The sequence below is a fragment of the Macaca mulatta genome, chromosome 17 (assembly GCF_049350105.2).
Source record: "Macaca mulatta isolate MMU2019108-1 chromosome 17, T2T-MMU8v2.0, whole genome shotgun sequence".
NCBI classification, from domain to species: domain Eukaryota; kingdom Metazoa; phylum Chordata; class Mammalia; order Primates; family Cercopithecidae; genus Macaca; species Macaca mulatta.
Window position 1 is genome coordinate 4,818,371 of NC_133422.1, and position 27,621 is coordinate 4,845,991.

The 27,621-nt window shown below is 44.6% G+C and overlaps 1 protein-coding gene across 5 annotated transcripts in view; it reads left to right on the forward strand.

The window, feature by feature from the left end:
* The window catches only part of SPATA13 (spermatogenesis associated 13), a 153,092-nt gene that overhangs the window by 73,945 nt on the left and 51,526 nt on the right, over positions 1–27,621 (forward strand). For 4 of the 5 annotated variants that reach the window (XM_028837286.2, XM_077974273.1, XM_077974272.1 and 1 more), the window contains exons 3-4: positions 17,763–18,128; positions 20,010–20,154. In XM_028837286.2, coding sequence (XP_028693119.2) covers positions 17,763–18,128; positions 20,010–20,154 — 511 coding nt within the window. Of the gene's footprint in view, positions 1–13,739; positions 13,908–17,762; positions 18,129–20,009; positions 20,155–27,621 lie in introns of those variants that run through there. The other variant, XM_077974275.1, reaches the window with a different exon arrangement.

The window sequence follows — 27,621 nt, forward strand, 5'->3', positions numbered from 1 at the left end:
TGTGTTAAACTGTCTGAGCAGCTGCCAAGCTGCTTTCCAAAATGACTGCACCATTTTAGATTCTCAGCAGCACCGTGTAAGGGTTCCAGTTTCTCCTCATCCTTGCCAGTACTTGGGATTGTCAGTATTCTAGCTATTCCAGTGGGTGCAGAGTGGTATTTCATTTTAGCTTTCATTAGCATTTCCCTAATGACTAATGATGTTGAACATCGTTTCGTGGGGTTATTAGCCATTCACGTGATCTGATTTAGCGAAGTGCCCATTCAGATCTTTTGCTCATCATTTCATTGCATTCTTTGTCATCCTCTTATTGAGCAGTTAAGGTTTCTTTATATTTCCTGGCTACCTGTCCTTTATCAGATAATATGATTATTCAGGGTTCTCTAGAGGACGAGAACCAATAGGATACATATGAAAATCAGCTGGTGCGACTAAGGCCAAATACCAAGATCTGCCATCTGCAGCCTGGAGAACCAGGAAGCCGGACGTGTGGTTCAGCGTGAGCTTGGAAAGCCGAGGACAAGGTGGTGCGGTGGAGTGCTGGTGTGAGTCATGGAGTCCGAAGGCCCAAGAACCAGGAGATTTGGTGTTCCTGGGCAGGAGAAGGTGGATGTCTGCCAGGAGAGGAGGGGATGCCTGGCCTTTTGGTCCTATTTGACCCCTCAAGGGATTGTAGATGTCTACCCACATCCTTGAGGGCAAATCTTCTTTACTTACTCTACTGATGACTGATTCCAACGCCAGTCTTTTCTGGAAACACCCTCGCAAACACACCCAGAAATAATGCTTTATCAGCTTTCTGGGGATTCTTGCACCCAATCAAGTTGACACATCAAATTAATACGAATTGCAAGTATTTTCTCACAATCTGGCTTGTCTTTTAAATTTTTTAATACTTTTCTTTTTTGAGACAGGGTCTCACTCTCTTGCCCAGGCTGGAGTACAATGGTGCAGTCACAGCTTGCTGCAGCCTCAGCCTCCCAAGGTCAAGCAATCCTCCTGCCTCAGCACCACCCCGACCCAGTAACTGGGACTACAGACACACACCACCATGCCTGGTTAATTGTATTGTTTTGCCATGCTGCCCGGGCTGGGCTCGAACTCTTGAGCTCAAGCGGTCTGCCTGCCTTGGCCTCCCAAAGTGCTGGGATTGCAGGCATGAGCCACCTCTCTCAGCCCAATTTTATAATATTTTTTAAAGAGTCAAAGTCTAGTTTTGATGAAAATTCAGTTACCAAATTTTTGTAGTTTTCTGTAGATCTAAGAACTCTAAGATTACAAAGATTTTCTCCTGTGTTATTTTCTGAAAGTTTTATCATTTTAGCTCTTACATTTAGGTATCTGCACCATGTTTAGTTGTTCTTGTGTGTAATAGGAAGATTCATTTTTTAATGTATGAACATCTGGTTATCGAGCCTCCGTTTTATTCAGCTGCCTGTGCTCTTTGTACCACAGAGAATGTAAGTTTCCATGTTCCTCTGGGTTCTCATTCATTTCTCTCTGACAAAAACGTTCAAGAATTTGAATCACAAAATTAGAGTTGGAAAGATTTTTAAATATGATATTATGTGTGCTTTCAAAAAATATTTTTCTAATGAATTGAACATGTTGTTATAGGGACATCTGCCCTGCTGTGACAGCTAGTGTTTTATGATATTTCCTAAATAGTATGCCTAGGGCAGACACACAGCAGCCATCTTCTCTGGCTTTTTCGTGTGATGTGAAGAGAATCCATGTGCCTTCTGTGAGTCATCTTGGTGCTAGTTTATGTTCAGTTTTTCCCAGAATGTTTTTAGCTTGTTTTGTTTCTTTTTGCTGGAGAAAAATATGAAAGAGAAAAAGGATCTCCTGCAGAAATACTAAATCATAGAAATTCAGATCATGAGTCGAAATGTGAAAGTAGCTTTTTACTTTAACAATTGAGTCATTTTCTAAGTCAGTTTGTAAAAAAAGAAGTTTCCGTTTGCTCTGAAAATGTTTATGCTCCTTATTACCTGTTTTTCAGTGGAAAGTTTCAAAGTATTTCTGAAATGGTGCTCAACATTTGAGTCACGCATTTCAGTACAAACTAGTTAAAACTTGCAAACTGTGTACTTCTGAAGTTGTAGCCAGAGTGAAGACCCCCTGATGCAGGCCAAAGCTACAGAATCCCGAGTCTCACGCAGCACTGCTGCCAGGCTGCAGAGCTTCATACACTTAAAAGAAAAAAACACTGATAAGATTATTTCTACAAATGCAGAATCTAAATAAAATTATCGTATACCTGTAGTTTTGAACTTTCCAGTGGCTCATTTCTAGAATAGTTTCTCTAGTGAAATGCCATTAAATAGGATTTTCTCGTTAAAAATAAGGGGGGAGGGAGACAGAATCATCCCCCATACCTGCACAAGAGAGTAAATGCCAGCTTTTATAGAAATTACCACAATAACCACTTGCAATCAACCTGTCAGGATGTACTGCATCGTATTAATGCTATGTGTGTTAAGCTTCCTGAAGTTTAAGCTATGATGGGAACCAATATCATGGTATATTCTTCAGTGTTTTCTTAATTAGCACCTCGTTTTAATTTGTGGATAGGAGGGTGTAATTAGGCCTTACTGAAGTACTCAGTACAGAAAGGTACATTTCCATATCCTCCAGACGGAGAATTTTAGCTTGATGACCAAGAAACTGATTTCAGTATATGTTTTTCTCCTCTTCTATATTTCTCTTCTTGAATCTCTCTATAACAATTAACATCAAAGAGCACCCAGGGTGGAATTGCTTTCAACCTGGCTTGGTGACACCAATTGATTTAGTTGTGTCTGCCGTGATGGTGATGATTAGAAGGAATGACATAGGTTTTGTTGGTGGGGGTCGGAGTACCCATTGCCACAAGTCACTGTATAAACTGAACATTACCTGTTTCTTGTACTTCCGACAGTCTGGGGACAAAACCACCATTTGCAATACTCTGGGACAGACTTCAGGGAGTCAGCTGGTGTGAGAGTAGAGAGAGGGGTCCTGTGGGTTGGAGAGGATATAGCATTCACAGCTGCTTGCTGCCCTGCACTGATCTAGTAACTTTCTAGGATACCAGGATCCACATGGCTGCCAGCTAGCCATTCCCAACTTGAGTGATCAGGAAGCTGGATGGTGTAAAGTAGTTGGGCCTTGTTCTGCTGAGGTCTGTCCTAGTTTTATTGCTAACTAGCAGTGTGTTCTTAAGAAAGACAGTTGACCTACTTAAGCCTCAACTTCTTTAAAAATTGGGATAATAGTACTGCCAGAATTAAATGAAATAATGCACGTAAGGTACTTACCACAGTGCCTTGGAACACGGTAAATCCGGTAAATAGTAGCTTTTATAACATAAATCATTGTTATGATTAAAATTACTTCCTTTGGTCAGACATTTCAGTACAGACCAGTTAAACTTTGCAAATAATATACTTCTAAGTTATAGCCAGAGCAGAGACCCCGCCCTGAGGTACAAACCAAAGCTACAGATTTCTGAGCCTCACCCAAAGCTACTGAATTAGAGTCCCTGAGGTTTAGACCCAACAATTTGGACTATCAGCAATCAACTCGGGAAAACGACTTTTGTCAGCGCAAACTTTGAGACTGGCTGTCCAGGCTGAGGCTCCTCTAGGTATAAAGTGTCCTGTACTTCGGAATAGAGTGGTGCTGTGGTTTAAGCCAGGGAGGCAAGCCAGGAAAAGAGAAAGATTGCTTTTAATCTTTTTTTTTAAATTGAACGGTATTATAACTTGAATGTATGTTTCTACAGACAAAAATTCCCTCTGGCAAAAAATGAAATAAAAACTTTTCAAGCAAGAAGTGGTGCGATGAAGAATTTGTCTGGCTGACGTGGTGGCTCATACCTAAAATCCCAGAACTTTGGGAGGTCAAGGCTGGATCACTTGAACTCAGGAGCTTGAGACCAGCCTGGACAGCATAGTGAGACCTTGTCTCTAACAAAAATAAAGTTAGCCAGGGTGGTGGTGCACACCTGTGGTCCCAGCTACTCAGGAGGCCACGGTGGTAGGATTGCTTGAGCCTGGGAGATTGAGGCCACGGTGAGTTGTGGTTGCACCACGTCACTCCAGCCTGGGTGACAGAGTGAAACCCTGTCTCAAATCAAATGAAGAATTTGGTCTGAAATATGTTAAGGAGTGTAAGTCTAGCAATTGCTCCATCCGCTACTGAGAACTGGAATTTTTACCAACTCATTTAGGATTTTACAAAGTAACTGTTTCTTGAAAATAAGAATATCAATAATAACAGATTGATATGATGCCTTTTCAGTGAACAAAGTTCCATTGTGCAACACTGTTGCATTCGATTTTCCCAGCCACCTGTGACATAGGTGATTTTTGTATTTGCTTTAACAGATGAGTAAACTGAGGCTTGGAAAAGTTCAAGGACTGTCACATAACTAGTGAGGGGTGGGGCCGGGCCTGTAGCTCGGTCTCCAAATGGGGAAGGAGGCCTAGAATCAGCATCGGCTTTGCGATGTGGTATGCAGACTTTCTCACCATTTACTAGCCTCCTCATCTCTTGAGGAATCGCTTAATCTTTCTTATCTGTAAAATAGAATTAAATGCATCTACTTCAGAGAGCTTTTAAATTAAATGATATCTTCAACAATAACAAAAAACACAGCCCCATTTAAAAAATGGGCAAAGGACTTGAATAGACATTTCTCTAAAGAAGATATGCAGGTGAGGCGGGTGGATCACCTGAGGTCAGGAGTTCAAGACCAGCCTGGACAACATGGTGAAACCTTGTCTCTACTAAAAATACAAAAAAAATTAGCTGGGCGTGGTGGTGTGCACCTGTAGTCCCAGCTACTCAGGGAGGCTGCTGAGGCAGGAGAATCGCTTGAACCCAGGCGGCGGAGGTTGCAGTGAGCCAAGGTTGCACCACTGCACCCCAGCCTGGGTGACAGAGACTCCATCTAAAAAAAAAAAATACATACATATATGTGTGTGTGTGTGTGTGTGTATATGTATATATATGCAAATGATAAAGTATATGAAAACATCTTCAGTGTCACTAATCATTAGGGAAATGCAAATTTAAACCATGTTAGATACCACTTCACACCCATTAAGAGTGGCTACTATAAAAAAAAAACAAGTGTTCACAAAGATATGGAGAAATTGGAACCCTTGTGTGCTGCTGGTGGGAGTATAAAATGATGGTACAGCCACTGTGAGAAACAGTGTGCTGATTCCTCCAGAGTTAAGCGTAGAATTACTGTCTGATCCAGCAGTTCCATTTCTGGGTATATGCCCAAGAGAATTGAAAGCAGGACTCAGGCAGGTATGTAGACACCCATGTTCACAGCAGCACTGTTCATAAGAGGCAAAACAAGGAAACAGCCCGAGTGTCCACTGATGGACAAATGGATAAAAAGCATAGTGCGTACACACACGGTGGAATATCATTTACGCCTTAGCAAACATGCTGCAGGCTGGGCATGGTGGCTCACGTCTGTAATCCCAGCACTTGTTGGAGGTTGAGGCTGGTGAATCATGAGGTCAGGAGTTTGAGACCAGCCTGGCCAACGTGGTGAAACCCCGTTTCTACTAAAAATACAAAAAATTAGCTGGGCGTAATGGTAGGTGCCTGTAGTCCCAGCTACTTGGGAGGCAGAGGCTGAGGCAGGAAATCTCTTGAACCCAGGAGACAGAGGTTGCAGTGAGCCGAGATCACACCACTGCACTCCAAGCACTGGCGACAGAGTAAGACTCCATCTCAAAACAAAACAAAATAAAACATGCTACAGTGTAGCTGAACCTTGAGGACATTATGCTAAGTGAAATCAGGCAATCACAAAACAATAAATACTGTATGATTCCACTCATAGGAGAGCCGTAGAGTAGTCAAATTCATAGAGACAGAAAGTAGAGTAGTCATTGCCAGGAGTTGAGGGGGAAGAGAGTATTTAATGGATACAGAGATACATTTGGGAGAGATGAAAAAGTTCTGGAGATGGATGGTGGTGATAATTACATAACAGTGTGAATGTACTTAATCCCACTGACTCATACACCTAAAAATAATTAAAATGGAGCTGGGTGCAGGGACACATACCTGTAATCTCAAGCTACTCAGGAAGCCAAGATGGGCAGATCACTTGAGGCCAAGAGTCTGAGACCAGCCTGGGCAACATAACCAGACCCCCATGTTACAATTTTTAAAAAGTAGTCAAAATAGTAGACATTTTATATATATATATTTTGTTTATATATATAAATATATAATATATAAACATATGTTTATTATATATTATATATAATATATTAAATATATAGAATGTAAATATATAATATATTAAATATATAGTATGTAAATATTATGTATAATATATTAAATGTATATAATATACAATATATTAAATATGTAAAATATATATATTTTTTACCACACATGCAAAATTAAATGATGTACTGTAGGTTAAGGGCATGTTTCAAATGCTGGTATCATGGTCGATAAATTTACGTTCCACTTTCTCTTGTGACTCCATGTGTACCATTCTTACCTCTGAACTTGGGTCACTTCCTGCTGCACAAGTTCCAGCCCAAACCAGTTCTTCTCATTGACTTTTTATTTTTTTTATTTTTTTTTTTTTTTGAGACAGAGTCTTGCTCTGTCTCCCAGACTGGAGTGCAGTGGCATAATCTCGGCTCACTGCAATCTTCGCCTCCCGGGTTCAAGCGATTCTTGTGCCTCTTGAGCAGCTGGGATTACAGGTGTGCACCACCATTCCCGGCTAGTTTTTACATTTTTAATAGGGACAGGGTTTCGCCATGTTGGCCAGGCTGGTCTCGAACTCCTGACCTCAAGTGATTCGCCCACCTCGGCCTCCCAGAGTACTGGGATTACAGGTGTGAGCCGCTGTCCCCAGCCTCTCCTCGATGTTTTAGTGGGAATGTTTTGGCTGGTTGGGATGGGCTGGCTCTGCTAAGGTGCTTCAGTCCGTTTTCTGGCCATTTGTTTTGGGAGTTCACTGGGTGATACAGGAAAGAAAGCCACCTTGGACTGCAGGGTGACTCCAGGGCCAGAGCGGTGCCATGTTTAGTAGGTCAATGCCACAGGTAGGGGACAGGTGGCTGAAGCCTTGTTAACAGTTTGTGACCAGGCAAAGGATTACAGCCTCACTGTTTAATGTATATTATATGCTTTTCACATGTTTACCGTGAGGATACCTTGTACATTTGGCTTTGCATTTTTACTCTTTGTGGCATAAATTTTTCACCTGTAATTCTTTAACTGCCAAGTTTTGAATTAAACCTACTGGAAATATTTGGCAGCAGAACACATTAGATTCTTGTATTCCTCAGTGAAAATAGAAGCACTCCGGGTGCTCCTTGCGATCTTGCCTTTCCTTTGTGATGGCTCCTGTGTGCAGAGAGTCCACGTGGCCCGAGTGTCTGTGGCGCACAGCACGTCAGAGGTGGGTGTTTACCTGGTCAGGGAGGCCCTGGACTCTTACGAGTTTAAAGCAGGTGTGATACAATCGTGTATAATTAATAAAAGTATAAAAGCTTATTGTTGGCAAGGACCCATTACCTTGTTCCTCATGTATCTGAGACTAAGTAAGACAGCTTCAGAACAGGATTGTTGAGAATGGGGGGAGGAAAATTGCAACTAATTTGTTTGTAGAGTGGCGCAGGATTTCAGGAGATGATGGAGGAGATAGGGACAGGATGGCTGACTCCGTTATCTGAAACATGGTCACTGATTTTGAAATACTTAGTGGTCCTCAATCAGTAATTAAATGAAAGTAAGTTTATTTATATCATGGGATGGAGGCCAGGGACAGGAGAGTATGAAATTACAAAGAAAGATAAACAACAGTCTGGGTATGATGGCTCACACCTGTAATCCCAACACTTTGGGAGGCTGAGGTGAGTGGATCCCTTGAAACCAGGAGTTTAAGACCAGCCTGGGCAACATGGCAAAACTCTGTCTCTGCTAAAAATAGAAAAATTAGCCAGGCGTGGTGGTGCGTACCTCTAGTCCCACCTACTCGGGAGGCTGAGGTAGGAGGATCACCTGAGCCTAGGAGGTGGGGGCTGCAGTGAGCTGAGATTGCACCACTGCACTCCAGCCTGGGTGTCAGATAGAGACCTTGCCCCCCGCCCCCCCAAAAAAAGAGAAAGACAACAGGTTGCTAACATATTCAGAGCTAAAATGTGGTTATTACTCTTGAAATACTAAGTCCTCCTCAGTCAATAAGTTTAATTTCCAAAGAGGAAAGTAAGTTCATTTTTATAAAATCGTGTTTTTTCACTCATTGAAAATAACAAGTTTGAAAGTAGACCTCTATATTCTTTAGCATGTATTTCAGAGATGAAACATGTTTTAAGATGTGGTAATTATGTGCATTTATTTCATAATATGATGGCTTTAAACTGTCTCTTTACTCTTAATTAGTCCAGGCATAAAATTGCAACCTATGGCCAGGTATGGTGTCTCACACCTGTAATCTCAGCACTTTGGGAGTCTGAAGCAGGTGGATCGCTTGAGCTCAAGAGTTCAAGACCAGCCTGACCAGCATGGCAAAACCCTATCTCTGCTAAAAATACAAAAATTAGCCAAGCAGAAGGATCACTTGAGCCCTGAAGGTTGAAGCTGCAGTGAGCCGTAATTGTGCCACTGCACTGCAGCCTGATGACAGAGTGAGACCCTGTCTTAAAAAAAAAAAAAAAATGCAACCTACCAGTTTGTTTTCTCCACCTGGATGTCAGTTTCAGCATCCTGTTACTATTGATTTTGAGATGGCAGGATGGTCTGGATGTTGTACTTGAGCCTAAAAAACAGAACTCCCTTGAATAATTATTATTGAGGCTAAGGGGGAAAACCATCAGCCTGGGAGTGATGGTTTTGGGGTGAGGGTGGTGACACGTGTCTGTGATGTGAGTGAGGGAGGCAGGTGAGGTGAGGGGCACAGGACATGATCACAGGGGCTGGAATGGAGTTTGTCACTGTCATATGGAGTTCCTTCCTTTCTTTAAATTGAAGAGGAGTTCAGCTACACTGATTTCTCCATCTTGTATTCTAAGATTTCACTAGTGATTACATTTTTCTTAAGTACTAGTGTTTTTTATGCTCGTGGAACTGGGCTCATAGTATCAAAGTAAGTGTTCTCCATGAACTTCCGTATATTTGCATTTTTAAATAAACTACCATATCAGTCTATAAAACAGGTTAGATACAAGGCCGTGGGGTCACCAGCTGTGTTTTCAGCATCTTTTATCATCCATGTAACACATTCAAGGACAATTGAAGTATCTAATATCACCACCATGCTCCTCTCCTACTTCAAGGGAGATAAACATTCATTGTTTGAAAATGTTTAACAAATGACCAAACTGTTTCCTGAATCCAAGGGACAAGGCCACAGTTTTCTGGGTTATAATAGTTGCTTATTTTTGTTGTTGTTGTTGTTTGGAGACTCTTTAAATGATGTCACGATTACTGACTTGCACGTAACCCCATTCCGTAGTAATTAGAAAAGTTTAGCTTAGTCACTTGTGCTTCATTTGCTGTCAGAATTCCACCAACCACTGAAGATTCTTACAGGTTAAAACCTAACATCCTAGTAAAAAAATGCAGCACATTTGTAAGAATGTAGCCCAGAGTTATTATTTATTTTTACCTACAGGCCACAGAAAGAGTAACCCAGTAAATGTTTCTACTTCCAGTATCGTGCCTGGTCTGTTTCTGGCCCAGGCCCTGTCCTAAGAGCCAGGCCTGAGGAAAGAAGGGACAACTGAATAACCCTGTCTTCCCCTTCCCAAGATGGTCCCTAAAGCAGCGGAAACTGTGAGGGGTGCAGCAGAGCCACCTTGGACAGGCACATTCGTGAGACGGCGTCACTCAGTGCAATGCAGGGCGTTTTGCCATTTACTTAGTTTTGAAGTGGGTCAGAGGCCATCCCTCTTGTCCTCCACTTTGCATGGGTAACTGGGCTCTTACAGGAGCGCCTCCCCTCGCGGTGGTTGTTCCTCAGCCTGCCTGAGTGATGCACGGAGCCATGCCTGGACCGGTGGAAAGAGCCAGGGGGTGGAGGACCAGGAAGCCCGCCTGGTGGCAGGCCCCGTTTATGGGGCACCTCCCCGCGTGCCGGGATAATTCACTTCCCCTGCAACACACACACCCCATTGAGGGCTACGAAAGCCAAAGGCAGCTTAGACAGAAAGGTTATTCCAGCAGGCCAGGCATGGCAGCTCACTCCTGTAATCCCAGCACTTTGAGAGGCCGAAGCGGGAGGATTGCCTGAGCCCAGGAGTTTGAGACCAGCGTGAGCCACATAGTGAGACCCCTGTCTCTACAGAAACTTAAAAATTAGCTGGGCCTGGTGGTGCATGCCTGTAGTCTCAGCTACTCAGGAAGCCAAGGTGGGAGGATCACTTGAGCCTGGGAGTTCAAGGCTGCAGTGAGCCGAGATCGTGCTACTTACTCCAATCTGAGTGACAGAGTGAGACTGTCTCAAAAAAAAAAAAAAAAAAAGGAAAAAAGAAAAGAAAATTCCACCTCATTGTTATAAAAATTAAGGATGGGAAACCTAATATGATTTATTCCATGAAACAAAATCGACTCTTGGTTCCATACACGACAGTTAGGGGAAGAGGGCCTAGGCAAGGAGAGAGAAAGAGAACGTTGGAAAGAAGTGAAGGTCGGGACTGTGGGAGGAACCAGCACGGAAGAGTCCTAGCCAGATGCATGCACGTGACTGTGTCTACACACACATGGATGAATGGAGAAATAGCCCAGAGAAATACGCAGGGAGAAGCCAGCAGTGCAGACTGCGTGTGATACGCTCATGAAGGCTTTTTGGGGAGCAGCATCAATTGCTGCTAAGGGTTTTTGCTATAACCCATAAAGCCATTTGGCATCTTTCTTACCTACTGCTATTAATGGTGGGGTCCTGTTTAGTGCTGGTCTTCCAAAGATGAAATTAAAGTTCCTGAACTATCTCGCTTGCTCTTATCTTTCAGTAAATCCATTGTCTTCTCATCTTAAAATGGGGGTAATTATGTCTTCTTTGCTTCTTGGAAAATATAATCATAGTTAGATGGGAAAGCAACTTGAAAATCTGATTTCTAAGTGAATGTAACATGTTATTCCTTTGGTGTTAAAAATACTACCCCCTCCCACAAGAAAAAATGTCATTAAGGCTCAAACTTACCTCTTTCTGCATATGTAAATATTTCCTTGTTCCTGCTTTCAGCTCCTCAAAATATGGCAATTCATCTGGGATCCTATGCGTTCCCCTTACCCACTTAAAATCCTGGGACAGATCGTTGCAACACATAAAAACAGGCCTGTGCAGGGTATTTTTGGTTATGACACATTAATTTTCATTTAAGGGACGTTGGGTAATGAGATATAGTTCTGGGATAGTGAGATGCTACTTTTTTGACTTTATAAGTTGTAAGGCCTAAATTTTCGTTTTTTAAGAATTGGAGCACAAGACTGATGCCCTAGATACTCTTAAGTGTTGTTATCTAACCCAGGAATTTTAGATATTGGTGATATTGTCTAATTACAGACCTTTCTCACATTATACAACAGGTTTTTCTCATGTCTTGAAATATATTGACATCACTCATCAATACTTCAGAATCACTACCTCACACCCATCCTCTTAATTCATACCTGACATATGTTACCACATTACAGCTCTTTTAAATCGTCTTACTTTACAATCCTCTCTCATTTTCTTTTATGCATGTGAACGTGTCATTCTGGGGTCTGTAGGTTTTACCAGATTGCCCAGGGCACATGTTACCAGAGCCTCTGATAATTGCCATTCTCTCTCCCCTCCCTCCAGCAGTTCTACACCTGAGGGAAGGAAAACCTGCAAAGCTCTATTTTCCTCCTGTAAAAGTACATGCTACATATGCAGGCTTTATAGAGGAGAGACGGAGGTTTTGAAGTCAGACAGACTGGGTTGTAACATAAGCCCTTCCCTTTTCTGGCTCTATTAATGTGAGCAAATCATTTCATCTATTTCAGCCCTGGTGTCTTAATCAGTAAAATTCTGTGAACAGTATCTGCCTCACAGGGTGGCTGAGAAGATTAAGCAAGGTAGCATGTATGCCTGGCATAGGTCTGGCACCTCATAGGCATTCAGAAATTGCAGCGTTCACTGTGGTCCTCTGTGGCATCCACTGCTGAGGTGTTTTCCATCTCACCTCGACCCCTGTATGTGAATTCTCGTGGTAGCCAGGATGCTGGTACCCTAGGAGAAAACTGGGGAGTCCGTTTATTGTATTTATATCATCTCCAAAAAACCTTTGGTATGCCCAGAGTCCCTGTGCTTTAGTTTTCTTCTGAATTACCTTGCTGTATGAGTTTCCTAGGGTTACTCTAACAAATCACCACAACCTAGGTGGCCTAAAACAGTGGACATCTGTTCTCTCACCGTTCTGGAGGCCGGAGGTTTGAGATCAAAGTGTTGACAAGTCCACAATCACTCCAAGGTGCGAAGGAGGCTTCTTTTTAGTCTCGTCCAGCCTGCAGTGGCAGCTCGCCTTCCCTGGTGCCCCTGGCCTGTGGATGCATCACTCCAGTCTCTGCCTCCGTCCTCCCGTGGCTTTCTCCCTTTCATGTTTGTCTGTGTCCAAATTTCCATCTGCGTCATAAGGACACCAGCCATTGCATTGCAGCCCACCTAACCCGGGGGGACCTGATTTTAACTTTATTCCATCTGCAAAGACCCAATCTCTAAATAAAATCTCACAGGTACTGGAATACTTGCTGTTTGACTATACTTCCTTTAGGTTAGGCCTTTAGGTTAGGCCTCTGAATGGATATAAGAGAAATCAAGTTATTTTGTCTGAATCTTTCATTTTTCGTCTGGTTAATAATTTGTTTTCACTGTCGTTTCAAGAAAATGTTTTAAAGTGTCTCACTGGAGGTAACAAAGCCTATATTGGCTTATTAGTTTTGCAAAGTAAAATATGAAATCTTACAGGAAGAAAACATGTAATAATAAGTAAAACACTTTAAAATATATGCGGAGAGGCCAGGCACGGTGGCTCTCACCTGTAATCGCAGCCCTTTGGGGAGGCAAAGGCAAGTGAATTACTTGAGCCCAGGAGTCTGAGACCAGCCTGGGCAACATGGTGAATCCCTGTTTCTACAAAAAATAAACAGATGAACTGATGCGGTGGTGCGCACCTATAGTCCCAGCTACCTGAGCAGCTGACATGGGAGGGTCACCTGAGCCCAGGAGGTGGAGGCTGCAGTGAGCTGTGATTGTGCTGCTGCCTGGGCAACAGAGTGACACTGTTGCAAAATAAATAAATAAAATAAAATATATGGCCGGGCGCGGTGGCTCATGCCTGCAATCCCAGCACTTTGGGAGGCCGAGGCAGACGAATCACGTCAGGAGATCAAGACCATCCTGGCTAACACAGTGAAACCCCGTCTCTACTAAAAGTACAAAAAAAAAAAAAATTAGCCGGGCGTGCTGGCAGGCACCTGTAGTCCCAGCTGCTGGGGAGGCTGAGGCAGGAGAGTGGCGTGAACCCGGGAGGCAGAGCTTGCAGTGAGCCGAGATTGCGCCCCTGCACTCCAGTCTGGGCGACAGAGCGAGACTCCGTCTCAAAAATAATAATAACAAAATATATGCAGAGAAGCAAGAGTTACAAGGGCAGTAATTCCACTGGAAAGTCTGTTTACAGAAGTTTATGACTGGGGTGTGAACTGCCTGTTTTGGAGCTGGTAGGGCTCTGGCTGGATTGTCTGGACTGGGGCAGAGCTCTGGCATGGCCGTGGAAGAGGGTAGCTCTTCATGATGGTGTTTTAAAGTCAAGAAAGACTCTTCGGAGGACGTGGCTATGCCCAGCCGCCTGTTTCTTTGGTGCATCCATGGGCCCTGGCAGCCCGTGCCAGACTCTGAGGTAGGCTCTCACTTGCCGGAGAAGTTTGTTTGATAGTGTGTGTGTGTCCACAGTTCCAAGTAGAATCACAAGCAGACTACATTTCCTGGAATGAACCTGGTAGTAGTTCAGAAGTACATAAACTTTGCTTTAAAAAAAAAAAAAAAGATTCAATTTTAGCATATCCATCAAAGTTCAAATTTGTTTCATAAGGAATTTAACCATCTTTTGGCTAAGAATCAATGTTTGAATGTCAGCTTAAATCTCAGAGTTTTCCCCTCTCTTTCTCTTTGTACTTTTGCTGGGAGTAAAATGGACATTTCAATTGTATGTATTATCCTGTTGACTAAGTTTTGCTATTATTAGAATGTGTGTTACCTTTTAGAGGGAGTGTGTTCTCCTTTTGTATTTTCATTGGAACTGTATAAATACTGAACGTAGAATTACAGTTGTTTCTCTTTTTTTTTTTTTTTTTTTTTTTGACAATGGGTCTTGCTTTGTCTCCCAGTGCAGTAGTGCAATCATGGCTCACTGCAGCCTCCATCTCCTGGGCTCAAGCAATCCTCCTTCCTCGGCCTCCCAAGTAGCTGGGACCACAGGCACATGCAACCACGCCCTGCTATTATTTATTTATGTATTTATTTTGAGGTGACAGTTCACTGTGTTGCTCAGGCTGGTCTCGAACTCCTGGGCTCAAGCATTCCTCCTGCCTGAGCCTCCCAAAGTGCTGGGATTACAGGTGTGAGCCACTTTGCACCGGCCAGCAGTTGGTTTTGTGTGCTCTACTGTGCTGCCTCTGAGGCATGATGTGTTAAAGGAGTGATCCCGAGTCCTGCCCCCGCTGTCTACTGACCTGCTTGGAGCTCACCTGCCTGTACCCAGCATCTGTCACTGCCTGGAGCAGTTCCTTGCTTTTGGCGTGACTGAGAGAAAGCAGGGTGCGTGTTGCGTAAGTGTAAAACCGAAACAAACCAGACCCCAAAACACTAACTGAAAACAGAACAGAGCAAAGCACTGCACGTCCGTTTGTGAGCAGGTGGACGGCTCCCTGCCTGTGGTCTTCTTGTACTTCTGTTTTTCTAGCGTGTTGTTCCTGAACGTTTTTATTACGGGGCAGTAATGTAATTGGGTTGATTCTCACTGTGTACTTAAGTTGTCTGTGCCATTTCATTCGGTAATTTAAGCTATCTTTAATGTGTTTTTCGTTTGTAATAGATAAAATAGTATTAACCTTTTCATGATTTCTCTCATATTTTCCTATAGCGATGTTGAAGAGGAAAACTATTTCCTCTACACTCTTTGACTCTGTTCTGAAGGCCTGTGAATTAAATTGGCAGAGGACAGATTAGCAAAAGAAAAGACATGTTTATTCACATGCCTGCGTGTATGCGGGTGTCTGTGTGTGAGAGACAGTTCATAGAAAAATGTGACTCAGGCAGGGTGTGGTGGCTCACTCCTGTAATCCCAGTATTTTGGGAGGCTGAGGTGGGCAGATCAGGAGGTCAGGAGTTCAAGACCATTCTGGCCAACATGGTGAAACCCCGTGTCTAGTAATATATATATATATAAATTAGCTGGGCGTGGTGGTGCGTGCCTGTAATCCCAGCTACTTAAGAGGCTGAGGCAGGCGGGGCACGGTGGCTCACGCCTGTAATCCCAGCACTTTGGGAGGCTGAGGCGGGCGGATCACAAGGTCAGGAGATCGAGACCACGGTGAAACCACGTCTCTACTAAAAATACAAAAAATTAGCCGGGCGCGGTGGCGGGCGCCTGTAGTCCCAGCTACTCAGGAGGCTGAGGCAGGAGAATGGCGGGAACCCGGGAGGCGGAGCTTGCAGTGAGCCGAGATCGCGCCACTGCACTCCAGCCTGGGCGACAGAGCGAGACTACGTCTCAAAAAACAAAAAAAAACAAACAAACAAAAAAGAGGCTGAGGCAGGATAATCGCTTGAACCTGGGAGGTGGAGGTTGCAGTGAGCCAAGATCACACTGTACTCCAGCCTGGTGACAAGAGTGCGACTCCATCTCAAAAAAAAAAAAAAGTGACTCCAGGAGGTGGTTAGAGTTTAAGCTGTGTGTGGCATCTTACTAGGAGGGGAGAAGAGAACTTATGGGAAAGCAAGTGGCTTCTAGGAAAGATAAATAGGCTTTCAGGAAAATACATGAGTTTTGTGACAGTGTGTGGGTGTGGGTTCCCCTCTTTTCCCTGGTTGCAGTCAGTTCCCAGGAGGGGATTTGTGACAGTTCAGTTCTTTTGAGAGGCTCTGCTTTTAGGCAGGTAACAAGAGTTCAGTGGGAAAAAAGCCTACTCTCTTAAAGCCTTCAGCTCACAACCGTTTGTATGCTATTCTGGATGCCGTCAGTGGAGACAGAGTTAGAGGTGGCAGCCCCGGCAGGAGCCATCTGTGGACAGCAGCAGAGGGAAGTTGCTGGAACCTGCACGGGATTGTCTTTTGAGCAGAGGTGACGTGGCCTTGCAGGAAAACTTGTGGAAAATAAATCACGAAGCCCGTTGTTCTGTGTCTTTGTTGCCACTGATTAGCTGTGTGGCCCTGGGCAAGTCGTGTCACTTCTTTAGGTCCCAGTTTTCCCGATTTGAAAAATGAGGGGTTGGAGTAGAGTATCTATAAACCCCACACTGTGCTCTTTGCTCCGTATTCACTTCTTTTTTTTTTTTTTTTGAGACGGACTCTCGCTCTGTCGCCCAGGCTGGAGTGAGCGGCGCCATCTCGGTTCACTGCAAGCTCCGCCTCCCGGGTTCCTGCCATTCTCCTGCCTCAGCCTCCCTAGTAGCTGGGACCACAGGCGCCGCCGCCACGCCCGGCTAATTTTTTGTATTTTTAGTAGAGACGGAGTTTCACCGTGTTAGCCAGGATGGTCTCGATCTCCTCACCTCCTGATCTGCCCCTCTCGGCCTCCCAAAGTGCTGGGATTACAGGCCTGAGCCACTGCACCTGCCCCTTTTTTTTTTTTTTTTTTTTGAGATAGAGTCTCGTTCTGTCACCCGGGCTGGAGTGCAGAGGTGCAGTTTCAGCTCACTGCAACTTCCACCTCCCAGGTTCAAGTGACTCTCCTGCCTCAGCCTCCCAAGTAGCTGGGATTACAGGCACTTGCCACCACACACCTGGCTAATGTTTTTGTATTTTAGTAGAGATAGGGTTTCACCATGTTGGCCAGCTGGTCTCAAACTTGTGACCTCAAGTGATTTGCCCACTACGGCCTCCCAAAGTGCTGGGATTACAGACATGAGCCACCACATCCGGCCAGTGCTGATTTTCTTTTTTTTTTTTTTTTTTTTGAGACGGAGTCTGGCTCTGTCACCCAGGCTGGAGTGCAGTGGCGCGATCTCGGCTCACTGCAAGCTCCGCCTCCCGGGTTCCCGCCATTCTCCTGCCTCAGCCTCCCGAGTAGCTGGGACTACAGGCGCCCGCCACCTCGCCCGGCTAGTTTTTTGTATTTTTTAGTAGAGACGGGGTTTCACCGTGTTAGCCAGGATGGTCTCGATCTCCTGACCTCGTGATCCGCCCGTCTCGGCCTCCCAAAGTGCTGGGATTACAGGCTTGAGCCACCGCGCCCGGCCCAGTGCTGATTTTCTTAATGCCTTTTATCATAGCTCATCATTGGTCACCAAACCACTATTTCAATTATGGTTATTGAAATATCAGTCTATTGAATCAGTCTATAATAATAGATTTGGTTATTTTGATTAAGGTTTAGTTGTGTCTTCATGTTCTAGTACACAAATAGCTGTTCTAATAAACAAGGAAATCGAGAAAACCCGAGGCAGGGCTATGGCGGTGAGAGGGAATGTGTGGCTTGTTCTTTTTGAATACCTTCCTGGATATTGAGCTCACCTGACTTGTTCGCATTTGAAAGGTCTTCCATGATGGTCCATGGAGGCGAGGTTCATCACAGGATGAGGAAAGGACAGAGGCACAGAGAACCCCCAGGAGGAGATGGGGCTCTGGGAGACGGCCAAGGCCTCGGCCGTTCTCTGACTACGGCCAGCTGGCCAGCCGCAGTTTGTCTATTCCTGAAGACTCGGTTGCTGCAGACCCCCAGAAGGAAGACCGTGTGAACGAGGACCCCCAGGCAAGCTTGACTTCTGCCAGCCCTGAAGACCAGAATGCTCCAGTGGGCTGCCCCAAAGGAGCCCGGAGAAGACGCCCCATTTCCGTGATAGGTGGGGTCAGCTTGTATGGGACCAACCAGACCGAGGAACTGGACAATCTTCTGACACAAGTAAGATCTGGTGTGCACCTCCCCAAGCCAGCAGAGGCCCTCCAGCTTCCTGCCTCTGTTCTCTCTGCACACTAAGCTGGATCTGCTTTTTCTCTCGCGTTGTCAAGGGCAGCACCGTATGCTTAACCACCTTTTCTTCCTGACTGTGTGAAAACATGCATGAATTCAAGCTAACCGTCTGATGTTTGGATGCCTTTTGCTAATCTTTCTTTCCTGGGATCTCAAATAATACTTAAGACTCATTTGCTGTTGATTTCTGAATAACCTGAGATTCTAACCAGGGAAAGGTAGCAGGACGTATTCAGTAACACTCCTGAAAGAAATTGTTGAAAAAGACAGTATTGTTCGTTGTTAAAATGTAAAGATAAAATGTAAAGAAGAAATAAATAAAATGTAAAGAAGAAATAGTTTTTTAGGAGATAAGAAAGTGTTTTGTTTTCTACCATTTTATTTATTTATTTATTTTGAGTTGCAACTTTGCAACTAGTAATAGTTGGACAATGGATTAAACACTTAGTATTGGTTTCTTACTATAGTTTAGTAATTCAACAAATATTTATCCGGGTATCCAGTGAGCAGTTTGAAAATACAAAACATTTAATTGAAGACTCTATCTTGGAGAAGTATATACTTATTTGGGAAGGCTAATACCCTGGACGTGGTAAACATTCACAGAACACCATATGAGTAATATATATGCCCACTTTCATTTTTAAAACTTGGTAGCTGATGTCATAAGTAACCCATAAAATTATCTTAAAAGGGAAATCCTATACAGTACTAGTACTGGATTGTATATGTTTACATTTTTCCTGTAAAGCCCCACACAATGCCTTGTGTATAACAAGCAGTCAAAAACCCTTGCTTAAATAAATTGAACTGGTTTCTTAAGGTTCAAAAATTAAGTTGCAGAATACCATGAAAATTTTCAGAATCTTTTGTCCGAAGGCGCTCTGCTGTTGGGACATGATTCTGCACTGAAGCAGGTGGTCACGCGTTTTAACTCAGAACAGCAGTCCCGGATGCTCTAGAGCCTTAGAAAGGGTTTCCCTTCAGCGCAGCCAAAAGGAAAGTGAAAAGTGATTTTCTGTACTATAGCCTAATTTAGGGAATTGGGTGAGAAAATTGTAAGAAAACCTAAGGAATTACGTAAGCAGAATATGCATGTAATAAACAAAAGGAGGAAAAACGAAATCTAAGGAACACATGAAGCAACTGGGCCTTTGACTAATAGTTTTAGGGATCGCTATTGTGGAAAACCAGAAGGGCATTGTAAGAGAGACCTGGGCAACTACATGGAAAGCCGCTGCTTTTAACTGAAGCTCCACTGCTGTGTGAGTTTAGGGAGGCAAGGCTTGCCTTCAGCTCCACAAATCCTTACTGAAGGCTCATCTGTGCCAGGCTCTGTGTCGGCAGGGAGGAGTAAAGGAGGAAGGAGGCTGAAGAAGGATGTGAGGATCACAGTTGGCCACCCTGGCCGGGTTGTGGCCTTGCCCTGGCTTCCTCCAGAGGGCCACCCCGGGAAATCATCTTTTTACCTTAGTGACCCTGCGTCTGTGTGACAACTCCCCTGCTTTCTAAACGTGCCTTCCTCTTCTCAGAAGCTTCTTTTTCCTTAGTGGGACCTGTTGGCATGTTGCAGAAAAGTGAGATGAAACACGAGGCTGCAGGGTGCAGGACAGTAAGCCGATCAGGGTTGTTAAAAACTGTAGCATCACGAGTTGCCACCGGGCTTCGGTGCAGCCTGCAACTCGTGGCAGGATTGGAGAAACCATTTCACGTCTGTGAGTGGCTTCGAGGTGAGAGAGCTATGCGTGTGAAGTGCTTGCAGGAGCTGCCACTTCCTGGCACCTCCTCAGAGATTTTGCTTTCTTTTTGCAGCCAGCTTCCAGGCCGCCCATGCCTGCTCACCAAGTGCCACCCTACAAGGCTGTGTCGGCCCGGTTCCGGCCCTTCACGTTCTCCCGGAGCACCCCCATTGGGTTGGACCGTGTGGGACGCCGGCGGCAGATGAGAGCATCCAACAGTGAGTCTCAGAGTCCCTTTCCTTTCAGAGCTGCCACGGGCCCATCTGACTGTTTCCAGCTAACCTGAGGCAGCAGGTTCGGCAGCTCCGCGCCTCCCTCGGGCCAGGCCGCGTTTGTCTGGGAGCGAGGATGGCTCATCTCAGGAGAACGGTGCATCATTTGCTGTCTGGGGTAGATGCTCTGTGTGCTAGGCTGGTGGCTCTTAAGTTTGAGAAGTTTGCTCCTCCTGTGGTGTCCGTGTATGTCGTTCCTGCATGTAGAGATCCCTAAAGAACCCAGACCCAGGCTAGAAATTCGAGATGGACGTGTCAGCAGGGTCCGCTGCTTCTGGGGGCTGTGAGGGAGGGTCTGCTCCAGGCTGCTCTCCTTGCGTCTGGCACCCTCAGCGTTCCTTGGCTCGTAGGAGCATTGCCTCATCTCTGCCTTCATGTTCACATGGCATTCTCCCATGTGTCTGTCTGTGTTCAGATCTCCCCTCTCTGTAAAGACACCAGGCTTACTGCTTGTGGGCCCAACTTAATGACCTCACCTTAATGTAATTATCTACCAAGACTGTTTCCAAATAAGGTCACACTCATGGGCACTGAGGGTTAAGTCTTCACCATCTTTTTGGAGGACGCAACTGAATCAAAAATATATACCATGTTTGTAACAATAGGCAGCGTGTACCCATGTGGCAGAAGATTTTAAAAGAATAGGCAGAAATAACAATAGCATTGTTAGGGTAGTAGGAATGTAGAGCCCTCCTCCTCCCACCCCATACCTGTGTGCACACAGCCTGTTCCCTGCTTTCTGTAACACTGGTTTTTGTTGTTATTTTAAAAAGGTTTTAATTTTGGGGGTTCTTTTGTTGAAAAGCAACAACATCTAACTCTGGCTATCTTTTTTTTTTTTATTATACTTTTAAGTTCTAGGGTACAGGTGCACAACGTGCAGGTTTGTCACATATGTATGCATGTGCCATGTTGGTGTGCTGTACCCATTAACTCGTCATTTACATTAGGTCTATCTCCTAATGCTGTCCCTCGCCCCTGTCCCCTCCCCGCAATAGACCCCGGTGTGTGATGTATCTTAAGCAAAAAGGGAATTTATTGGAAGGGTGCCGTGTGTGCCCAGAATTGATGAGATGGCTAGGGAACCAGGCCAGGGAAGGGATGGCAACCAGGGTCGCTCCTGGGAATGGAGGAGCCACAGGAAGGCGTGTGATGGGAGACTGGCCGTGGCACCGTCCCAGGAGTTAGGGAGGTGTCCAGTGAGCCCTTTGAAAATACAAAACATTTCATTAAAGACCCTGTCTTGGAGAAGTGTATACTTATTGGAGTTATAATAAGGAGTTAACTTATTAGAAGTTCAGGACTGTCTGTCTGTCACTCACCCAGGGGTTCAGGTCCCAGGATGGAGGATTCAGCTGTCCGAGCTTAGGTGATATGTCCACCGCCTGGTGGCACTGAAACAGGGAGAAGGGTGGAGTGTCTGCCTCCAGGGACCGTTGCCTTCTATATGTGAAGGCAGGCCAAGTAAGTATTTAACAGGGCAGACAGTACTTTAAAGAAAAATAAAACAGGATAGAGGATATTCGTTTCCAAAGAGTGTCATTCTAACACGATGCACCTGTTCTTCCCTAGAGGGAGACACCCAGAGCTTCATCAGTGGCGGCAGACACCTCCAAGTCTGGGACCTCTGAGGATAACCAGTCCTCCAGTGCCATGCAGTGCCTCTTCAGTGTTGATAACCAGAGGCAGATTTAAGCAACACATCCCTACCAGAATGGCAAGGCGGGGAAAGGAAGGAAAGAGAAAAGTTGGGATGCTGTGGAGAATCAAACATCATGCAAAGTTTACATTTCAGCATTTGAACAGATTCTCCATAAGTCAATACGTAGGATGCGCCAAGGCGCCAGAGACGGCCCTGGAGAAGATGACTGTGGGTAATATGAGGAGTAGGAGCAGGTGGGGGAGGTGATGCTGGGGACAGCTGAGTAGGATAGGAGGCAGTGAGGCAGAGATCTGAGGGAGGAGGAGTCCTAGCAGAAGGAGCATCAGAAGCCCAAAGTCATGCAGGAAACACGATGTGTCTGAGGTTCAGCAAGGAGGTAACAGTGACAGGAGCTCGGGGGGCAAGAGGCAGACGAGGATGTTGCAGGCTGGGAGGTGGGCTGAGGCTGGAAAGGGCTCTGCAGGTCATGAGGAGGCTGATCTTGTTCTAAATGTGGTGTGAAGCCATTGCCCGCAGGAAAATAGTATGTTCTGATTTATGCTTAGAGAGGGAGGGCAGTTTGTGGGGGAAAAGGAAGAGGAATGGAGATGGATTTGAAGGCGATTGCATTAGTCCATTTGAGAAATACAGTAGCAGTGACCACAAAAGCCATCCCCATTTTCCGTGGGTGCTCATTTTCCCAGTGGTATGAAGAGGCAAAAATGGCCAGCCTTGGTTCTAATTCCTTGTGGCCAGGACTATGAACTCCAGAGGAAGTGCTTCTCCCTTGGGGGGCACTAAATTTGGTTTCAACAGAGCAGAGTTCCTAGGTGGGAAGAAAACATTTTGCAAGTGTGTTGTTAAGTGATCCTAAGAAGCTGCTTCGATGTTTACCGTTGGTTTCCGGCTCTGAATCTTCTGCTGTGGGCGAGCCTCTCCAAATTACTCACTGCTTCAGAGCCCGCGTCCCGTCCGGGGCAGTGTGGCAACTTCTGGGTGTGTCTCCAAGCTGCCTCTGTCATTTGATTTTTATCTGGTCATTATTGAGTGTGATGGAGTCATGTGCTTCCTCCTGTGTGACGTTCTGGGCCTGGGTGGCATGTGAGATGCTGCGACAGGATCGGGGCCTTCTGGAGGATCCACAAAGGTCTGACAGCGCAGGAAACAAATCCAAGCCCAGCATAAGTGGCCCTTCCAGTAGGGACAAATCACCACCCCCTCTATTATGAAAAGGCCCCACTGCAATCAACTTTCCACAAGGGGCTGTCTGGTGCCTGCAGGGAACCGTATCATCAGCTTTGTTGAGGGGAAGGCCCAGACTTCCTGTGGTTTAGCCCAGGCTTGGCATCCATTTTTGCCACCATGGCCTTTTTCTTGCTTGCTTCTTTTTTTTTTTTACTTTATTTATTTATTTTTTTTCCTTTTTATGAACCCACTGAGCAAGTATCAAGGTGACTGGGAAGGAAGACTGGCATCTAGCTGCACATTGGGACATCATGTCCACAGGATGATTAATTAGTTTCTCTTGCAATAAGGATTCATGTAGGATGGACATCATCTCATGCTTTGCGTGTATTCTGATGTAGCCAGTTATACCCCTTCCCCAAACCCATCCTCAGCCCATCTTGTTCTTTCCACATTCCTCCAGGCCATTCAGCCAAGCCATTAGCTCCTAACTGGGAGTGCACACGAGCTAAATCCTTACCTTGCCAAAGCCAATCTCTCCTACTCAGAAAGGCTTGGGAAGAGTGTTACTTACGTTTGCTGCCGGGAGTTTCCCTGTCCTGAGGACACAGTCACCAGGCGGATGGTAGGAGTCCTCTTTGAAAAGCTAGGGAGAAGACTTGTACTAACATGGCTACCCTGAGGCTCCCTGGCTCTGCTCCATCAAGAAGCCTGAGTCTGGGAGTTGAGTGAGGGCCCTCCCTTGTCTTCTCTGTCATGGTGGCTCAGGTCGGGCTCTGCTCGCCAGCCCTGGAGAGTTCCTCCTGTGATACCTTAGTGGAATCACTCATGTGTTTTGTTCCTAGGGACCCCGAGATCAGTTAACAGCACAACCAGAGATTTCATGGGTTAAACCATTCGGATGACCAAGCTGGCCCTGCTGTGTGGTATAGTAACTATGTCCACCTTTCCCATGACAGATGTCCCACCTTCATGGAGGACCAGGTCTGCATTGCAGTGGAACCGTCTCTCAGCAGCATCTCTGGCCTAGAGAGATTAGCAGTACATTAGTTATAAAAGCTGCTGTCACATGGGAGATGCAGCCCAATGGGTGGTGTGACTCACATGATAGACCATCTCTAGCATTTCCATCTCTGTCCTGGAACTCCTTCTTTTCCATGCACTGAGAGTTTTAGGTTCACATACCAATGCAGTGCTAGAATGGCATCCAGCTCCATAAGCCCGCAAAGTGATCTCAGCAAACTAGCTATAAAAGCATCATTTGAGACACATTGGGGGGGAGATTTTCAGATGGACTGAATATTTGGCAAGACAAAGGAATTATTTTTAATTTTGTTAGCTGGAGTAAGACAGTGCAGTTATTTTTAAGTCCTTGTTTGTTATAGATAGTGAAATACTTTCTGCATAAAATATGATATGTGAGATTTGTTTTAAAATACTCCAAAAAAGTTGGGGGGAAATAGTTGAAACAATATTGGCAAAAGATTGATAATTGTGGGTTCATGGTATTATTTGCTTTTGTGTGTCTTTGATATTTTCTGTAGTATCAACTTTTAAATAATAATGAAAGTATATTTCTCCTCCCTGGTCAGGTATGCTCAAAATCTTGATAACCAAATGTTGGTAAATGGATATAAAAATAGAGCTAGACAGAAGGAATAAGTCCTACTGTGACTACAGTTAATGACAATGTATTGTATAGTTCAAAATAGCTAGAAGAATTCAAATGTTCTTTTTTTTCTTTTTTTTTTTGAGACAGAGTCTCGCTCTGTCACCCAGGCTGGAGTTCAGTGGCACGATCTCAGCTCACTGCAAGCTCCACCTCCTGGGTTCACACCATTCTCCTGCCTCAGCCTCCCGAGTAGCTGGGACCACAGGCGCCACCAGCACGCCCGGCTAGTTTTTTGTATTTTTTTGTAGAGACGGGGTTTCACCGTGTTAGCCAGGATGGTCTCAATCTCCTGACCTCGTGATCCGCCCGCCTCAGCCTCCCAAAGTGCTGAGATTACAGGCGTGAGCCACCACGCCCGGCCTCAAATGTTTTTAATACCAGTAAATGATAAGTGCTTGATGTGATGTTACCCTGATTTGATCATTCCACATTGTATACATATATTGAAATATCACCACTGTGCCCCATAAATATTGTACAATTATTATGTGAGTTTAAAATAATAATACAAAAAACTCTCCAAATTAAGTAGTACCCACAACTAAATTTTTCTCAAAATACAGAAAATTGAACATTGCAATTTAATTTTTTTTTTTTTTTTTTTTTTTAAAGAAATGAAGGCAGAGTCTTTCTAGGTGAATGGAGCCCTCCCTTCTGAGAACTTGGCAGCACCGTGCTGTGCTCTTCCTTTCTCTTGCCACTTTTCTCTGGTCCTGTTTGGAGCGCCTGTCTTACCTCTTATCAGCCACACAGCCTGCGAAGGCAGGTCACGTGGGACAGGCCTGAGTCATGTTTGTAGGCTACTGGGTGTGTTATTTGGGATAATAGCGTTGGGATAATGACTCTCAGTGACACTTATTGGAGCCTTATCGGAGGGAAGAGTGACAATCTGTAACAAACACCACTGCATTGTTGGGGATGGTGTTTGTGGCTTCTCCTTCCTTGGGTTTTAGGAGGGATGCCTGCACTGCTAGAAGATTGTCCCGGGGAATTATCTTTTCTGCCTTTTCTTTGCTTTCAGTTAAGCTTTTCTCTTTCATTTGAGACAACTGACTCCATCACAGCCTACCTAAGCTCCTAATTTTTATGTACTTACATTGGGTTCCAACTATACTTCCTTCTTGAACCGGTCTGTTTATGTTGATCAGAAGTCAAATCTGATTGCTTTTCAGAATTCTTACTTTGAATTTCAAATTCCTTCTTCTCTATTATCCATTCCCCTTCTCTTTCTGCTTATCTTGTCCAGAGTTCAGATTAGCTTGCTTTTCTCGTCTCTCAGAGAGGATGCTGTCCAGTTTCCTTCACTGTTAGACTTGAGTGGGATCTTCACAGAGACAAGCACAGGACGAATGCACACCCATGCACCGAAGTCAGTCGATATGGGTAGACCCCTTTCAAAAAATAATACCTGGTCTGTTACATTTCTTGAAAGCCCTTTAGTTAACCAGTAGGTATACTATATTAGAGCATTTAGTAATAATGCCAGATAATAAGAGAGGAACATCAAGATTAGGTACAATAATAGCTAGATATAAAAACTAGAGAAAATGCCCTTTTTTGGGGGACACAAACTTGGCAAGTTGATTTGCCATTTAGAAAGTGTTTCTAACTTACTGAAGTAATTGCTTAATTTGATTTTTTAAATTTTTACTTTTTTTTTTTTGGCAAATATAGTTCTTTTTTGCAAGCTAGGAAAGAGAAGCAAATTGACCCAGTCTAGCCCTCATTCTTTATCAGAGTGATACAATAATATGAATTGCTAGCAAGCAGGTTGTAAAACTAAATCATAACCATCTGTCCACATTTTTCATTAGGAAACAACCAAAAATTGAGTCCTTTAAAGGCAAGTTATAAATAAATAACATCTTGATCTGTGAAGGGGACAGCATGACCCAAATTATATGCCAACCAGCCTGTCTCAGAAGCACAGCTGAGCTGGCCAGTGAGTGGTGAAGAGAGCAGCGCTTTTGAAAACCTGCTCTCAGACAATAAGAATTCTGGATTCTGGTCGGGTGTGGTGGCTCACACCTGTAATCCCAGCACTTTGGGAGGCCAAGGTGGGTGGATCACTTGAGGTCAGGAGTTCAAGAGTAGCCTGACCAACATGGTGAAACCTCATCTCTTTCTCTACTAAAAATACAAAATTAGCTGGGTGTGGTGACATGCCTGTAATCCCAGCTACTTGGGTGGCTGAGGCAGGAGAATTACTTAAACATGGAAGATAGAGGTTGCAGTTAGCCTATATCATGCCATTGCACTCCAGCCTGGGCAACAAGAGTGAAACTCCATCTCAACAACAGCAACAAATTATGGATTCTGCTTGTCAATAAGAAAGCAAGTAAAAAGTGTCACAGATGTGCAAAATTGGTCCTTGTTTATACCAGAGTTTACCATGAGAATAAAGAAGGGCCAGGGGCGGTAGCTTACGTCTGTAATCCCAGCACTTCGGGAGGCTGAGGTGGGCAGATCACTTGAGCCCAGGAGTTTGAGACCAGCCTGGCCAACATGGTAAAACCCCATCTCTACTAAAAATACAAAAAATTAGCCAGGAGTGGTGGTGCGTGCCTATAGTCCCAGCTACTCAGGAGTCTGAGATGGGAGGATTGCTTGAGCCTGGGAGGCAAAGGTTGCAGTGAGCCAAGATCACACCACTGCACTCCAGCCTGGGCAACACTGGGCAACAGAGCCAAGACCTCCTCTCCGCTAAAAAAAAAAAAAAAAAGAGAGAGAGAGACTGAAAAATTAGAGATATGAGTGAGGAATAAGATACTTAAATTTTGAAAATAAATGTCTTAGTGATAAATCCAGCATGCTACATTTTCCCTTTTACCACAAAACAAAGGACTATTTTAAAAGAAATGTTGAGTTCTAAATGAACACTTTCTAGCACAGAAACACCTTCACTTCCCCATAC